This window comes from Gigantopelta aegis, chromosome 3 (genome assembly GCF_016097555.1).
Source record: "Gigantopelta aegis isolate Gae_Host chromosome 3, Gae_host_genome, whole genome shotgun sequence".
Classification (NCBI taxonomy): domain Eukaryota; kingdom Metazoa; phylum Mollusca; class Gastropoda; order Neomphalida; family Peltospiridae; genus Gigantopelta; species Gigantopelta aegis.
In genome coordinates, this window is record NC_054701.1 from 87009281 (window position 1) to 87028550 (window position 19270).

General features: G+C 38.5%; 1 protein-coding gene across 2 annotated transcripts in view; it reads right to left on the reverse strand.

The window, feature by feature from the left end:
* Positions 1 to 19033, reverse strand: part of LOC121369247 (sodium- and chloride-dependent GABA transporter 1-like) — a 38900-nt gene extending 19867 nt beyond the window's left edge. The window contains exons 1-2 of one of the 2 annotated variants that reach the window (XM_041494203.1): positions 18322 to 19033; positions 2095 to 2226 (exon numbers count right to left, since the gene is read on the reverse strand). In XM_041494203.1, coding sequence (XP_041350137.1) covers positions 2095 to 2226; positions 18322 to 18556 — 367 coding nt within the window. In that variant the 5' untranslated portion in view covers positions 18557 to 19033. Of the gene's footprint in view, positions 1 to 2026; positions 2072 to 2094; positions 2227 to 18321 lie in introns of those variants that run through there. The other variant, XM_041494204.1, reaches the window with a different exon arrangement.
* Between the last annotated feature and the right edge of the window lie 237 nt (positions 19034 to 19270).

The window sequence follows — 19270 nt, forward strand, 5'->3', positions numbered from 1 at the left end:
AGGCTGCTTGTGCTCCCTTGCACATGCCAGCGCTAGCGACCTCTTCTCTCCCCCCCCCCCCCAAAAACTAACTCTCGCCCGCTACCGACCCTGGTCAGGCTGCTTGTGCTCCCTTGCACATGCCAGCGCTAGCGACCTCTTTTCTCCCCCCCCCCTCCAAAAAAAAAATATATATAACTCTCGCCCACTACCGACCTTTGTCAGGCTGCTTGTGCTCCCTTGCACATGCCAGCGCTAGCGACCTCTTTCTACCCCCCCCCCCCCCAAAAAAAAAAACTAACTCTCGCCCGCTATCGACCCTGGTCAGGCTGCTTGTGCTCCTTTGCACATGCCAGCGCTAGCGACCTCTTCTCCCCCCCCCCCCCCCCCCCCCCCCCCCCCCCCCCCGAAAAAAAAAAAAAAACTCTCGCGCGCTACCGACCCTTGTCGGACTGCTTGGGCTCCCTTGCACATGCCAGCGCTAGCGACCTCTTCTTTCTCCCCCCCCCCCCCCAAAAAAAAAACTAACTCTCGCCCGCTACCGACCCTTGTCGGACTGCTTGGGCTCCCTTGCACATGCCAGCGCTAGCGACCTCTTCTCCCCCCCCCCCCCCCCCCCGAACCTTTTCCTGTCCTGGACAGAGGAGCCGGTGAAAGTCGACACCTGCGCCCATGACAGGCGTGTGTTGCAACAGCTTGTCCTGACCTGACTTGACCTAAACGCATTATGTGTGATGCCTTTTTTTTAATATTGGAAATCAGCGTGTGAAAAAAAAAAAAAAAAGATTAACGTAACGGGAGTCGGGGTGGTTCAAACAAACAAAAAACAAACAAAAAACGAGCACACACACCAAATAAGTAGGCCCTGATTGTTCTTGTTTTCTTCACTAACCTCCCTGTTAATTCTTTCAGGGTAGGTACTGGCCTAACAATAACTAGCAGACAGGAATTTTAACCTAATTGTTATTTCTGTATATTAGTTTAAAATTATTTTGTATGAAAAACGTATTATATACTGAACATCAAAACACACACGCACGCACACACGCACGCACGCACACGTACACAAAAATAAAAAAACAAATTTAGGAAGGAATTAACACATATTCATAGTATTGAAAATTACAGGCTGATATACCGTTTACCACTTCACAGATCTGAGCGTTTGTAATCCTATTCTAATTAAAAACAAATGATAACTCTGATTTGTATTTCTTCGACTTTTAAGAGCCAAATTCTACTACACGTCAAGATACACGGTCTGTAAACTTAAACATAGGTACTCTGATCAAAACAATATAACATATTCAGGATTTAAACACCAAAATACTTTAAATTAAAAAAGGAGATATTTTCAGTTGTATTTTGTTTTAATTTGACTTGTGTACTTTAGCCATTTAACTTTCAAGCATGCAATTCTGGACAAACACCTCAGTTATCTGGGCTGTCTGTCTAGATCTGATATTAATCATTATTGTTAGTGGTGACAAAAAGAAAAGTCAGCGATTTAAATATTTTTTGTCGGAGTCGGTACGGTAGCTTTAAAACCAATGGGTTAATCCCTTAATCATCCAATTCCTTTATTCATTTCATATCCAATTAAGGTTCAAGCACGCTGTCCTGGGCACACATCTCAGCTATCTGGGCTGTCTGTCCAGGACAGTGGGTTGGTTGTTAATGGTTAGTGGTTGGTGAGAGAGAAGAGGGTGTAGTGGCCTTACACCTTCCCATTGAGTCGTTAAAACTCGCTCTAAGAGGGAGCCGGTACCGGGTTGTGAACCCAGTACCTACCAGCCTTATGTCCGATGGTTTAACCACGACACCACCGATTCTGATTAATTACTTTTAAATATAGGAGCGATATTCCAAACCCCGTGACCTCGAACACTGAAGTACTGTTCGATTAATTACCTTTAAATATAGGAGCGATCGTCCAAACCCCGAGACCTCCAACACTGAAGTACTGTTCGATTAATTACCTTTAAATGTAGGAGCGATCTTCCAAACCCCGAGACATCCAACACTGAAGTACTGTTCGATTAATTACCTTTAAATATAGGAGCGATCTTCCAAACCCCGAGACCTCCAACACTGAAGTACTGTTCGATTAATTACCTTTAAATATAGGAGCGATCTTCCAAACCCCGAGACCTCCAACACTGAAGTACTGTCCAAGGGCCAGTTCCATGAAGTACATGGGGACCCCTGCGACGGCGGCGGTCAGGAAGAACGGGATGAGGAAGGCACCTAAATTGTGTAAAGAAGAAGGCAATGAGAAAAGCACCTGAACAATACATTGAAATTTGTATAACTAAGACCATTAAGATCAATATTGAAAAACATATATACATATTATACTGGTTTTATATAACAATATCCACCATGTCAATGATGTGTTAGTTGGTCAGTACTTTATTTATAAAATAAAATAATACGGGTTTGGTTGTTTGGGATTTTAGTTCATCATAGGAGCAATCAGACCTCGAGAGAGTGGGAGAGAGATATAGAGAGACAAAGAAGAAAGACAGACAGCGTGAATGAGAGGGATAAAGAGACAGGTATACATACACAGAGAGAGAGAGAGAGAGAGAGAGAGAGAGAGAGAGAGAGAGAGAGAGAGAGAGAGAGAGAGAGAGGGAGCAGATACATACAAATACAGAGAGATAAAGATACAGAGACGGGGGAGAAATAGAGACAGACAGACAGAGGGAGAGAGAGAGAGGGGGGGGGGGAGGAGGGAGAGAGGGAGAGAGAGAGTGGGGACGAAACTCATCTGGAGACGCACGTCCCATGTACACGCGCACACGCGCACGCGCACGCACACGCACACATAGACACACACACACACACACACACACACACGATTGCGGCACTGATTATTATATACGTTAGTAAAAGTGTTCTTATTGCAGTCTGAGATACTTGAAGTAGACTGTTATTGTGAGATTCAGTACTATCATCACTTTTAACATCTTGGCTTGTCACAATTATAACGTTAAACTGCTAATATCCGCTCGTAGTTTTAACTGATGTCGTGAGATGTGGTTAAACAAACATTTATCCTCCCCACACAGGCAGTCACTGCACCCAGGACTGTGTGTCTTTCTTTAATTACAAATGTACGGTCATCAAAATAAATATCACTTTAAACGCAGGCGCGAATCAGGAGAGTGGGGAGGTCTACGCACCCCCCCCCCCCCCCAAACACACACACATTCGAATTTCGAAGTGCTTTTACAATCCTTTTATTTGATGAAAGAAGATAAAGAATTTATTTCCTTATAGTGGGGTAGATGTAATATCTTGGTAGGTTGGTTATTTCTGTGAAAACTGTCAATAATATATTATATCCAACGGCGTAGCCAGCATGAGGCAGACGATGCGCTTGCCTCGTCTGGAATTTCCCCAGATTTATTTTATTTTTCCCATGACACTGATATTTATTTTACAGATCTGTGTTTTCCTCGGCGTTTTTTCCTGTCTGGCTACGCCCCAGATATCTGTATTTTAATGTACTTTTGAATACTATAACTGTTCTTGCTTAAAGCTTCATTCCCTCTCTGAAAAATATCCTGTATCCTCCCATGAGACGAATTACTACATTATTATGGATAATTTCTTTAAAAGTTTGATTGATTTATTGATGTATTTTAAAACAAAAAGAAGTATAGGCTTCGGAAGATGACAGCAACTGGGACGGGGGGGGGGGGGGGGGGGGGCTATATTTTAATTTGATATTCAACAGGGAGGGAAGTTGATTTATTGATGTATTTAAAAACAAAAAGAAGTATAGGCTTCGGAAGATGACAGCAACTTGGGGAGGGGGGGGGTGGTATATTTTAATTTGATATTCAACGGGGAGGGAAGTTGATTTATTGATGTATTTAAAAACAAAAAGAAGTATAGGCTTCGGAAGATGACAGCAACTGGGAGGGGGGCGGGGTTTATTTTAATTTGATATTCAACGGGGAGGGAAGTATTCTCTTCAGACTTGGATTCCGACGACTACCAAAAGGATGGTTTACAAGTTGGTTTGTCCCTTTTGTCTAGCTGGAGAAGACCCTATATTACTGTAGGCCCTAGATAGAATGTCCCTTTTGTCTAGCTGGAGAAGACCCTATATTACTGTAGGCCCTAGATAGAATGTCCCTTTTGTCTAGCTGGAGAAGACCCTATATTACTGTAGGCCCTAGCCCTTTTGTCTAGCTGGAGAAGACCCTATATTACTGTAGGCCCTAGATAGAATGTCCCTTTTACTGTAGTCCCTAGCTGGAGAAGAATATTACTGTAGGCCCTATATAGAATGTCCCTTTTGTCTAGCTGGAGAAGACCCTATATTACTGTAGGCCCTAGATAGAATGTCCCTTTTGTCTAGCTGGAGAAGACCCTATATTACTGTAGGCCCTAGATAGAATGTCCCTTTTGTCTAGCTGGAGAAGACCCTATATTACTGTAGGCCCTAGAATGTCCCTTTTGTCTAGCTGGAGAAGACCCTATATTACTGTAGGCCCTAGATAGAATGTCCCTTTTGTCTATGGATATACTGTAGGCCCTAGATAGAATGTCCCTTTTGTCTAGCTGGAGAAGACCCTATATTACTGTAGGCCCTAGATAGAATGTCCCTTTTGTCTAGCTGGAGAAGACCCTATATTACTGTAGGCCCTATATAGAATGTCCCTTTTGTCTAGCTGGAGAAGATATTACCCTATATTACTGTATATTACTGGCCCTAGATAGAATGTCCCTTTTGTCTAGCTGGAGAAGACCCTATATTACTGTAGGCCTATATAGAATGTCCCTTTTGTCTAGCTGGAGAAGACCCTATATTACTGTAGGCCCTAGATAGAATGTCCCTTTTGTCTAGCTGGAGAAGACCCTATATTACTGTAGGCCCTAGATAGAATGTCCCTTTTGTCTAGCTGGAGAAGACCCTATATTACTGTAGGCCCTAGATAGAATGTCCCTTTTGTCTAGCTGGAGAAGACCCTATATTACTGTAGGCCCTAGATAGAATGTCCCTTTTGTCTAGCTGGAGAAGACCTGTATATTACTGTAGGCCCTAGATAGAATGTCCCTTTTGTCTAGCTGGAGAAGACCCTATATTACTGTAGGCCTTAGATAGAATGTCCCTTTTGTCTAGCTGGAGAAGACCCTATATTACTGTAGGCCCTAGATAGAATGTCCCTTTTGTCTAGCTGGAGAAGACCCTATATTACTGTAGGCCCTAGATAGAATGTCCCTTTTGTCTAGCTGGAGAAGACCCTATATTACTGTAGGCCCTAGATAGAATGTCCCTTTTGTCTAGCTTTTGGAGAAGACCCTATATTACTGTAGGCCCTAGATAGAATGTCCCTTTTGTCTAGCTGGAGAAGACCCTATATTACTGTAGGCCCTAGATAGAATGTCCCTTTTGTCTAGCTGGAGAAGACCCTATATTACTGTAGGCCCTAGATAGAATGTCCCTTTTGTCTAGCTGGAGAAGACCCTATATTACTGTAGGCCCTAGATAGAATGTCCCTTTTGTCTAGCTGGAGAAGACCCTATATTACTGTAGGCCCTAGATAGAATGTCCCTTTTGTCTAGCTGGAGAAGACCCTATATTACTGTAGGCCCTAGGCCCAGATAGAATGTCCCTTTTGTCTAGCTGGAGAAGACCCTATATTACTGTAGGCCCTAGATAGAATGTCCCTTTTGTCTAGCTGGAGAAGACCCTATATTACTGTAGGCCCTAGATAGAATGTCCCTTTTGTCTAGCTGGAGAAGACCCTATATTACTGTAGGCCCTAGATAGAATGTCCCTTTTGTCTAGCTGGAGAAGACCGTATATTACTGTAGGCCCTAGATAGAATGTCCCTTTTGTCTAGCTGGAGAAGACCCTATATTACTGTAGGCCCTAGATAGAATGTCCCTTTTGTCTAGCTGGAGAAGACCGTATATTACTGTAGGCCCTAGATAGAATGTCCCTTTTGTCTAGCTGGAGAAGACCCTATATTACTGTAGGCCCTAGATAGAATGTCCCTTTTGTCTAGCTGGAGAAGACCCTATATTACTGTAGGCCTTAGATAGAATGTCCCTTTTGTCTAGCTGGAGAAGACCCTATATTACTGTAGGCCCTAGATAGAATGTCCCTTTTGTCTAGCTGGAGAAGACCCTATATTACTGTAGGCCCTAGATAGAATGTCCCTTTTGTCTAGCTGGAGAAGACCCTATATTACTGTAGGCCCTAGATAGAATGTCCCTTTTGTCTAGCTGGAGAAGACCCTATATTACTGTAGGCCCTAGATAGAATGTCCCTTTTGTCTAGCTGGAGAAGACCCTATATTACTGTAGGCCCTAGATAGAATGTCCCTTTTGTCTAGCTGGAGAAGACCCTATATTACTGTAGGCCCTAGATAGAATGTCCCTTTTGTCTAGCTGGAGAAGACCCTATATTACTGTAGGCCCTAGATAGAATGTCCCTTTTGTCTAGCTGGAGAAGACCCTATATTACTGTAGGCCCTAGATAGAATGTCTCTTTTGTCCAGCTGGAGAAGACCCTATATTAATGTAGGCCTTATATAGAATGTCCCTTTTGTCCAGCTGGAGAAGACCCTATATTACTGTAGGCCCTAGATAGAATGTCCCTTTTGTCCAGCTGGAGAAGACCCTATATTACTGTAGGCCCTAGATAGAATGTCCCTTTTGTCTAGCTGGAGAAGACCCTATATTACTGTAGGCCCTAGATAGAATGTCCCTTTTGTCTAGCTGGAGAAGACCGTATATTACTGTAGGCCCTATATAGAATGTCCCTTTTGTCTAGCTGGAGAAGACCCTATATTACTGTAGGCCCTATATAGAATATCCCTTTTGTCTAGCTGGAGAAGACCGTATATTACTGTAGGCCCTAGACAGAATGTCCCTTTTGTCTAGCTGGAGAAGCCCTATATTACTGTAGGCCTTATATAGAATGTCCCTTTTGTCTAGCTGGAGAAGACCCTATATTACTGTAGGCCCTAGATAGAATGTCCCTTTTGTCTAGCTGGAGAAGCCCTATATTACTGTAGGCCTTATATAGAATGTCCCTTTTGTCTAGTTGGAGAAGACCCTATATTACTGTAGGCCCTAGATAGAATGTCCCTTTTGTCTAGCTGTAGAAGACCCTATAGTACTGTAGGCCCTAGATAGAATGTCCCTTTTGTCTAGCTGGAGAAGACCCTATATTACTGTAGGCCCTAGATAGAATGTCCCTTTTGTCTAGCTGGAGAAGACCCTATATTACTGTAGGCCCTAGATAGAATGTCCCTTTTGTCTAGCTGCAGAAGACCCTATATTACTGTAGGCCCTATATAGAATGTCCCTTTTGTCTAGCTGGAGAAGACCGTATATTACTGTAGGCCCTGGATAGAATGTCCCTTTTGTCTAGCTGGAGAAGCCCTATATTACTGTAGGCCTTATATAGAATGTCCCTTTTGTCTAGCTGGAGAAGACCCTATATTACTGTAGGCCCTAGATAGAATGTCCCTTTTGTCTAGCTGGAGAAGCCCTATATTACTGTAGGCCTTATATAGAATGTCCCTTTTGTCTAGCTGGAGAAGCCCTATATTACTGTAGGCCTTGTATAGAATGTCCCTTTTGTCTAGCTGGAGAAGACCCTATATTACTGTAGGCCCTAGATAGAATGTCCCTTTTGTCTAGCTGGAGAAGCCCTATATTACTGTAGGCCCTAGATAGAATGTCCCTTTTGTCTAGCTGGAGAAGACCCTATATTACTGTAGGCCCTAGATAGAATGTCCCTTTTGTCTAGAATGTCTCTTTTGTCTAGCTGGAGAAGACCCTATATTACTGTAAGCCCTAGATAGAATGTCTCTTTTGTCCAGCTGGAGAAGACCCTATATTACTGTAGGCCCTAGATAGAATGTCCCTTTTGTCCAGCTGGAGAAGACCCTATATTACTGTAGGCCCTAGATAGAATGTCCCTTTTGTCCAGCTGGAGAAGACCGTATATTACTGTAGGCCCTATATAGAATGTCCCTTTTGTCCAGCTGCAGAAGACCGTATATTACTGTAGGCCCTAGATAGAATGTCCCTTTTGTCTAGCTGCAGAAGACCGTATATTACTGTAGGCCCTATATAGAATTTCCCTTTTGTCTAGCTGGAGAAGACCGTATATTACTGTAGGCCCTAGATAGAATGTCCCTTTTGTCTAGCTGGAGAAGACCGTATATTACTGTAGGCCCTAGATAGAATGTCCCTTTTGTCTAGCTGGAGAAGCCCTATATTACTGTAGGCCTTAGATAGAATGTCCCTTTTGTCTAGTTGGAGAAGACCCTTTTGTCTAGTTGGAGAAGACCCTATATTACTGTAGGCCCTAGATAGAATGTCCCTTTTGTCTAGCTGGAGAAGACCCTATATTACTGTAGGCCTTATATAGAATGTCCCTTTTGTCTAGCTGGAGAAGACCCTATATTACTGTAGGCCCTAGATAGAATGTCCCTTTTGTCTAGCTGGAGAAGACCCTATATTACTGTAGGCCCTAGATAGAATGTCCCTTTTGTCTAGCTGGAGAAGCCCTATATTACTGTAGGCCCTAGATAGAATGTCCCTTTTGTCTAGCTGGAGAAGCCCTATATTACTGTAGGCCTTATATAGAATGTCCCTTTTGTCTAGCTGGAGAAGACCCTATATTACTGTAGGCCCTAGATAGAATGTCCCTTTTGTCTAGCTGGAGAAGACCCTATATTACTGTAGGCCCTAGATAGAATGTCTCTTTTGTCTAGCTGGAGAAGACCCTATATTACTGTAGGCCCTAGATAGAATGTCTCTTTTGTCTAGCTGGAGAAGACCCTATATTACTGTAGGCCATAGATAGAATGTCCCTTTTGTCTAGCTGGAGAAGACCCTATATTACTGTAGACCCTAGATAGAATGTCCCTTTTGTCTAGCTGGAGAAGACCCTATATTACTGTAGACCCTAGATAGAATGTCTCTTTTGTCTAGCTGGAGAAGACCCTATATTACTGTAGGCCATAGATAGAATGTCCCTTTTGTCTAGCTGAAGAAGACCCTATATTACTGTAGGTCCTAGATAGAATGTCCCTTTTGTCTAGCTGGAGAAAACCCTATTTGCTGTAGGCTGTATATAAAAAGTTTGTTTTGTTTAACGACACCAGTAGAGCACATTGATTTATTAACCATGGGCTATTGGATGTCAAACATATAGTCATTTTTGCCAGTCATAGAGAGGAAACCCGCTATATTTTTCAATTAGTAGCAAGGTATCTTGTATATGCACCATTCCACAGACAGGATAGCACATGCCACGGCCTTTGATGTACCAGTCGTGGTGCACTGGCTGGAACGAATAACTTGTTTTCGGAAATTTCTGCTTTGATTGATTTACAAGCCGTAAATAATCATTACTAAATCGTTACTAACAAGAGAACGGTTAGCCGAACCGCTTAAGAACCTTTCTAAAGCTTTAACTGTTTGTCAAAGGTTTTACACTGTGGACTATGACTTTTCTTCCGAGTTTTAGTGGCGGTCGAAAACAAATCAATAAGCTACACAATGTATATGGTGTTGGCATTTCGATACACAACATTCAGCATTACGCTGTTTTTTATTTTGCTTTGGGATTATTTGTTGGGCTTTTTTGGGGGGAGGGGGGTTGGGGGTTGGGTTTTTTAAAATTATTATTTTATATAAATAGGCTCTTGAGGAATCCCCAAATGGATTTGATTAGCCAATCAACTTTCGCGTTAGATGCAGAGTGAATTAGAAAGTATAAAATACACTTAATAATTAAACCTACAATAAAGTTTGTTTGTTTTTGAGGAAAGATAATATGCTAGTTTTTGTTTTCGAACAACTAATATACACTATTGCTGTAGTGTTCTGCGAAATGGCAGTCCTCCTATAGGCGAAACACCTGACAGCGATTACTGGGACCAGTCACGACCTTTTCGAACCTTTCTTTAGAGATATGTGTTTGTGCGTGTTAGTTGTGTCGCCACTTAGAATTACAATTCATGTACTCTAATACAGGAAATACTGAAAACGTATGGACTTTTAGACCAAAATGATGGCTGATGCTATTCCATATTTTGAAATTGTTCATACTTTTTTTATCTCTTTGGTGTAACTCTTGATAATTTTTTTGTTCATCGTTTTAGATGAAGTGACAGTACTCATAACTGGTGCCACCGGTGAGGCACGATAGGGCCAGGTTTAACGAACACCTGGTATCATTCGTGAGTGCATGTCATCACAGCTGTATTTATTCCAATGACCTCTGGCGGTGCTAGTTTTCATTTAGTAAACTAGTCTGGGAGTGGCAGTCCTCTTTTTGGTGGTGCAAGGATGAAATCTCCAGTAAAGGATTTCTTAGGGATGCCCTCATATAGACGAGGCACTGGATTCGTGGTGTAAACCACTATTTTGTAAAATACCCATTCGACTCTGCATGGTGCAGAGATACGGCCCTGACCATGTATTACGGTGTTGTCGTTCAGATTTATGAAACATAATTTGTGTCTTACTAGCGTGTAACTATATATTTTTAATATGATTAAACACCCACTTAAAAAAAACAGGCTTAGTAAATACCACTCTTAATATTTAATGAATTAATCAAAACTACTTCATGGAATAATACTAATTTGCATAAGAGTCAGACGAGTCCGATGTATTTCCCACTTACTACAACCAATCAGAAAGTCGATTATTGGTAACCTTCAGACAAGACAAGACATTTATACACACAATACATATTCACTTTAAACTGGTAGATTTCTCTTTAGAAACAAGGCTATTACTTTAATACACTTCATATATATTTTGATTCGAAATCAATCAAGTAATTTTTTCTCTTGAAGGATTTACCATGGAATATTCTGATATAAAATATTTCCTGCTTAAACTATAATACAGACATACATTTAATTCATCTTCAACTTGATTGAGATTACACTTTGTACAGATAGTATCATTTATTTCTATTACTGTATTATATCTGCTTTTCAGAACTCTTAATTCATATGACAAACACCTAAATTTAGAAACAATTCTTAAGAGATCTTTATATTGTGACAAATATACTATATATTTTTCTGTTTCTAAAATATATTTATAAGAAGAATATGTCTGTAAAAAAAATGAGAAGTATTAATTTTATCATTGAAAATTAATGTCTTTACATCTCTGTATAAAGCTTTACTTGACTAATATGATATATATTATTATTATGACGTACGATTATTTTAATGTCTCAAACATAGAAATAATTAAAGAAAGAAAGAAAAACAATAAAAAGGAATGACAGAAGAAAATAATGTTTGTTTAATGACGCCACTAGAGCACATTTTAAATTTGATGATGTTTAATATTGCAGAGTTTGTTTTGTTTAATGACACCACTAGAGCACACTGATTTTTTAATCATCGGCTATTGGATGCCAAGCATTTGGTAATTTTGACATATAGTCTTAGATAGGGAACCTGTTACATTTTCCCATTAGTAGCAAGGGATCTTGTATATGCACCGTCTCACAGACAGGATAGCACATACCACAGCCTTTGATATACTATTGGCGAGAGAGAGAGAGATACAGAGAGAAAGACACACGGGCGGACGGATAGATGGACAGACAGACAGACAGACAGACAGAGGGGAGGTAGAGAGAGAGTGTGGTTGGGGTCGTTGTCTCCATTCATGTTACGCCTATGGAAAAGCACTTTCCTTTGAAGTACACGTCGTGGGGCACTGGTTTGGACGGATAGAAAACCCCAGTCTATAGATCGATCGATCCAACGACTAAGCATAGAACACAGAACGCCCAACCTCAGTAGGTATGCAAAAAATAGAACAATACATTAATAATTTTAAGTTTCGTAAAGTAGGAGAACATTCTCGGAAAATTAACTACAACAAAAGCCTTTTCACGATGAAATCTTGAAACTCTCGAAGACGTATGGCTGTGATTGAAATTTCGATTTTTAAAAAAACTTCTCTGCGATGGTGATGGATCTGGGTTTTCACAACTAGCTGTGCGACACTGCCCTGACAGAGACGAAGCACACTGATGTAGTTAATCGTCCATATTCTAGCTACCCATAAATAGGCCAGACCTCTCTCCAAATTAGTTCATCTCGCAAAGTAGCTATTTAAAATGACCTTATATTTTTCCGCTACATTTTTCTAGTAACAATGAGCGTGGTTGACACAGATTCATCAATCAGTTAATGTTACAATTTGTTTCTTGTTTTTTAAATAACAATTTTGTTTAGTGGTTAATTTACATTCCCACTATCCTGTGACTGGTAAAGTTATCTATTTGATAAATATTTATACCAATATCAACATGATGGACAGGAGATATGACGCAAATCAGAAAACATGCCCAGGATGAACGTGCCTGAACCTTTAATGAGTATGGGCACGGTATGTTAAAGGAATGCTTAAGCAAGGCTTTTCGACTGGTATGCATATTCAACGATATATAATGCACATTATTGCTTAATATCAACATGTATATTATTATATTTAATTAATAAAACGGTTAAATGTGACGGCTATTAGATATAACGGCGCAGCCATTTTGTTGCCCCTGCGCGTGCTGTAACCTCACCGTGGTGCAGGGGTGTAACATTCTCTTTGAGAATGGCCAATACAGCACAAATTGAAATTTTGAGTAAAAGTCAGTATCTATCTGTGATATTTGTATTTTTGTACAGTTCTTTACTCTGTTTTTATTTAAAACTTCAATTTTTATATTAATGTTGATCATCACCTTATTTGTTTGACACCCAATAGCCGATGTATTTTTCGTGCTGGGGTGTCGTTAAACATCCATTCATTCATTCATTCATTCCATTTTGTTGCATTCCAGTGAATACGCCCTCTGGCGAGCTGGTGGTTACGTAATACTTAACGCGTAATGTCAGGAATGAGTCTTAGAACTAGAGAAACAAAATGTACCTGTTTTTTGCGGGATAATAAAATAGTCATGCATTGCAATGTTCTGTAATAATATAAACCCGAGTAATCCAGCAATAGGTATATATTATTTTTCAATACAAAATAAAACACCATTGTCAAAGTGTCTACACAAGTCGGAAATAATTATACCATGTTCTGTCCATGCATTAACCTACGTACTGAAATTATACACGGAGTGTTTTCTTAGTTAATTGCTCTGTGCTGTTACTTGCCTCTACCTGTGATTCCTGATTGGCAGGTGTGTCTTTGATTGGTAACCATACAAGCCAATTAATTGACGCTGTCTAGACACAAAAATACATAACGGTATTGTGCAATATTTCCTGTCGCCCCTAAAATGGTAATGGAAATGGTTTATTACTGTAAATAGTTCAGTAAATCTATTAATTAAGTAGACTTTCCCATCTAAAACCACAGAACTGACCAATTACGTAGTCCCAAAGAAAAGAAAATTATCACTTAGGTATCGTGGGTTGTTGTTTTTGCTCCAACGTAGCATACCAATAGGCCTAATAGTGTACATTTTTCCTTTGGATTATTTAACAGAGAAAAATACTATAACCCCATTTCGTTCCGTTAATGCAACTTGAAATACATTTAGTTAAATAGTTTATTATATTATCACGTCATTTATGTTGTTTTACAGGTCAGGTTGATCAAAGAGAAGCGCCTTGTCAAAAATTACTGCTTTTGTTTACTCTGTGCATACAGGAGTTGGTCAGGAGCTGACGTCACTTCGCCTCAAGCTAGCTGTACCGGACGCCTCGAAAACAAAAGAAAATGGCTGCCCCCAGTTAGCAGGAATAATCACGTTTTTTTATTAAAACTAAAATTACGCGTTTTTCATTTGTTAAAGTGTCAGTATGTGTTGGTGGTCCAGGTATGCATCTTTCCAACACAAAAGGCCCATGTTTTAGTTTACTCTCCTTTTAAGTTTTTCTTAATTCTTTCCATCCAACATGATGTTAATAGTACATATCACTTACCATACAGCAATTGTATGACTGTGATTTGTATTGCAACCATCCTGTAGTGGCTATTATAAATACTAATGGAATGAAGGTGTCATTTATTCCTTTTAATTTTATTTTCATGGTTATATCCAGTTAGCACGCTTTCATGGGTTAGTAGGTAAGTGGTTAGTGAGAGAGAAGTGGGGGTGGTGGCCTTACACTTAAAACGATTAAAACTCGTTCTGGGTTGGAGACGATAGTTGGATGGGAACCCAGTACCTACCAGCTTTTAGTTCGATGGCTTAACTACTGCACCACCGATACTGAAAACAATAAATGTTGTACTTCTTATCGAAACTCATAGCATTTTAGAATATTTATTTATGTCTATTAAATTCTTGGTTTTCTTATTTGCAGAAACTCATGACAGGGTCTTGATCAAGGGCGGGCCCAGGGAATATGCTTAGATTACCAAGAGAAAATGGCACATGGATGAACTCCATGAAAAGGACACTTCATTTTTTTTTTTTAAAGCAATAAACAAATTATTTTTAAAAGGGACATTTTAAGTTATTGTTGATGTTTGGCGCGAGTCAGAATTTTTACTATACTAAATTTTTCATAAGTACTTTTTAGAAATGCATTCTACTGAATTTTCAGACTGTTTTATAATTCAGAAAACTTCGACTGATTAGGAACAAAAACCTTTACTCGTCTTCTGATAAACTTTGAACATTTTTGGTTGGAAAGAACCAAAAAACGTTTCAGGTAATTATACACTCAGAAATACCTTTTATGTGACTACGTATAACAAATTATCAATCCACATAACAAACTGAGTTTAAATCTGAAATATCATTCTATGTTGCAAGATGACCACGTTCTCTTGTGTTCGATGGATGCTGCCCTTGATTTTCCTGCCCTCCATATTCAACACTGTTCTTCTACCTGTGTCAACAGTTTTTACGAATACCGCATTTGGTCCATTTGTGATCCCAGTCCTTGAGAGAATTATTGGTTGTCATGGACAAATAAATAAACCACAGTAATATAATATACACCGTTGTAAAACAAAACAAAAAACAGCAATTTTGTTTGTGAAAAATATGGCCGTATCTGGTATAATATTTAACTGGGGGAGAAGTAAGAAAACATCAGGACACAGAAATATAGACAAAATACACTTTTTCATTTTTATGGGAATAACTGTTCCCCTGACCACCACCCCTCTTCCTCACTCCTAAATACGGTCATGTGAAATCAAACAAATTGTGTGACCTTTTCACACCATGGCCTAATACTCGTGATTTAAACTTTCTGCACTTGCACAGTCTCTGTATACTTCCCTACTCCAGACGACTTCTTTGTCCTCTTTTACTTACAAAGCTGCCAAGTCCCACGGCACTATTTAATGACAGTTGCAAGTGTATCAATTTCAAACGTAAACACAAAACTCTTGAAGTGCTCAGACAAAATCCACAACTGCAGTGATTGGCACGGGACCCACAACAACAAAGGATGTATTTCATGTTAAAATTGCTCGCGTATTACTATTTTTGTTCTGATAAACGGTTTCTCATTGAGTCATTCTTTATTCAACAGTAGGGTATCAATTTAACATTATTGTTAAACTAATATTTGTAACATTTGCACTTATTAACGACAATAGGTTGCCATACCTATGTATGTTGTGCCAAATTTCATGTTTTGCCCTTTTTTATGTACATGTATGATTAGTGTGTGTCGTTTTGTTCTTTGTATTGCTGTCCACTATGATAAAATATTAACTCTTAACAATGTCTCTGTAACGGCCACTAGACGTAACTATCGGGAGGATTCCTTATTAAAAATTAATCAGTATAACACAATGTATGTTTGAGACAAATACCATGTTATTATGACTCATCTACCAGAAGAAACCAAAAGTGGAAATGTATTGCCACGGACAAATAATTCAGATTTGCGACCTGAGTAACACCGAAGCAGAATATTATAGGTACATATGAATTTTGTTTTTGTCCTTTTCAACTTTTAAGCATTTTGTGTTTATTCTCCTTGCCCTCTTTCCTTTTCTTGTGTTGTTTTCTGTAAACAGCAAGAAACCAAATTTAAATTCTAGTAGTGTAGGAGAGTGACTAAAAAACGGAAGAAATACAGTTTGGAGAAAAGTAGAACATGAAAGAGTCAAAACATCCCATTACCCACTTTATTACAGGGTCTCATAACTTCGTAAAACTTAATTACAACAAAAATCATGTGTTAAGTTCTTCCTCCGATTTGTAATAAATGTGCATTGGAGAAATATTTTTGGTCTGTCTATTTATCATCAGTGGCGTGTATACGTTGACAGTTTTGGTTCCACAGAAGAGTATACCAATTGAAAAAAGAACATGTCTTTATGTTGGAACTGTACATATCGAGTTAGATTTAAGTATCTAGATCACACGTCTAAATTACTGTGTAAATGTCAGAGTGACAGACAACTTAACATTGCACACCACCATTCACTTTTGCATGCATTTCAATTCATTTGGTTTTTTTTACGTCAGACTACATTCTGTGAAAATAGGACACTGTCAAAAGGACTATGTGACTGCTATGATTAGGAAGTGCATTCGTTTCCTAAGTTCCATGCAAAAACAAAACCAACATAGGTTGACCACGAAAACTTTGTGTTACCCACCCTTGTTCCAGAGCACTACCTTATTTTGCTTTTATGTAAGTGGCAGCATTCATGCACAATTGTTATCATTGAATATTAAAAATGACAAGTAATTTCAAATCAATTGTCTATTTCAATTTTAATTCTACAGACGTCAGCTTATTTGTAATCATAAAAACATGGGTTTTTTGAAATGACAAAAAAACAAAAAAAAAAAAACCCCGCAACACACTTTTAAGATGCGCCAATACAATTGGTTTATAATAATAATTATTATTATTATTTTATTTTTTATTTTTTATATTTTATTTGTTTTGTTTACAGCATGCACCAAGAATGTGTGTTCAATACTATGAAGTAAAAAACTTACACTTGAACTCGATTGATTAAGATTAGATTCAAGATAATCATGGCAGAGCACGGACTTAGGAAAATACTCTACCTGTTGGACGGAAGGTTTAATATCAGTTTTCTATTAAGCGTTTTACTACAAGTGATGAGGATTATCCATCAAAGACAACAGAAAGTTCACATAGTCCACTGAATCACGTTTCAGGCAATCCAAAGTTTTAAATTTCTCTAAGGTAGCATAGATTGTCAATTGTTATAAAGGCATTTAAGCTATATTGACCTATGTGTCTACCCATTTAACGTATCTATGAAGTTATATAGTAAATAAAACGAATGTACCAAATATTTACTAAATGTGGTTATATTATGTTAAATTCACATTTATAATGTTAGCATTAAATATAAAAAAAAATTATATTTAATAAATATTGTAGATATAAACGTATGTTACTGTTAAATCTTTAGATGTATAAGCAGTTATCAACTGTCAAACATACTTAATAAGTACGTATATTTAGAAAATATAATATCATATATATTGAATACATTTATTTGCAAAATTGAAAACAATATAATATAGCCAAATTATTAACTTCAAATACAACACAGTATACTAACCTTAAACACATAACAATGTACTAACCTCAAATATAACCCAGAGAATACTAACCTAAAACAAATAGAGAATACTAACCCAAACTAAAGAGTACACTAATCTAAAACACAAAATATACTAGTGTAAAACACAAAACACAGCTAACGAACCTAAATCATACATTGTACTAACCTCAAACATAAATATTATACTAACCTCAAACATAAATATTATACTAACCTCAAGCATACATATTATACTAACCTCAAACATAAATATACTAACCTCAAACATACATATTATACTAACCTCAAACATAAATATTATACTAACCTCAAATATATATAGTATACTAACCTCAAACATACATATTATAGTAACCTCCAATATACATAGTATACTAATATGTACATAGTATACTAACCTCATATTATACTTATAATAACCTCAAATATACATAGTATACTAACCTCAAATATACATAGTATACTAACGTCAAATATACATAGTAAACAAACCTCAAATATATATCATATTGTAACCTCAAATGTACATAGTATACTAAACTCAAATATACATAATATACTAACCTCAAACACGCATAATAGCTTTATAGACAAGTGGCATAGTACTAGTATAGGCTACTAAACTCATAGTATACTAACCTCTCGCTCATAGTATACTATTAAAACCCTAAGCTGACATTTTCTCATACTATACTAACACCCAACATAATATAATAGAATACTAATCTCAAAAACACAATATACTAACCGCAAACACATAAGAAAGTAAATTGTACTAACCTCCTCCATTTCTGTAGCACAGATAGGGAAACCTCCAGACATTGCCTAACCCAATACACTGTCCAACACAGGCGAGAACGAACTCCACCTTGCCTGTCCAGAACTCGCGTTCCACCGGGTCGTGTATCTTCGCCTCCAGTGTCCGGGGTGCGCTGTTCAAATCCCCAGTCTGGTGTGAAGACGCCAGCGGCTTGAAGTCGTTAAGTTCCATCGTTTCCTTCGCCGGTGTATCCATGATATGGCCGACCCGTGATGCTGTACCAAGGAACTGGAGTAAACCGATAGAGGACACAGCTGAAAGAATATTCTAGAGCTCAATAAATCAGAAACGCGAGAAATGCCTCGAAATTAAAGTATCCGGACTTTCCTGTTTTTCTTTGACACATTCTGAACCTTTGATGAATCCCCAACTCTTCTTTTCTGTTTTGATGAGTCGCCAACTCTTCTTTTCTGTTTTGATGAAACCCCGATTCTCTTTTTTTTTCTCTCCCTTGCGACACAGATCAAATATGGACTAACTGACGGTCTTATGTGTGTGATGAGACGCCACAATACTTTAAACCAAACGATGACTTGAACGTACTCGGTCCCTTCAGAACATAATCAGTATTTAATGAAGTTGGAGTTTTTATCATTATTTCAAGTGATCATTGACTGGGCATGAGGTTCTTGCTCTCGCCAATGCTTTTACGGCGCTGGCACTCGGAGTTGGGTGTCTGTCTCCTGCCGGGCTAGGAATGAACTGAACTCACCCTTCTAATACCAGATGCAAGATTTAAGTGGTGCAATTGGACTCGATTTTGGTCGCAACTTTCTGTCCGTTTAAAGTAGCACCATTACAGTGTTACTAACCTGAAACATTAATGATTCCATTTAATAATTCTAGTACACATAATTAAATGTCAATTTTAATGCATATATTTTAACAGGATTATATTAATATTATTTA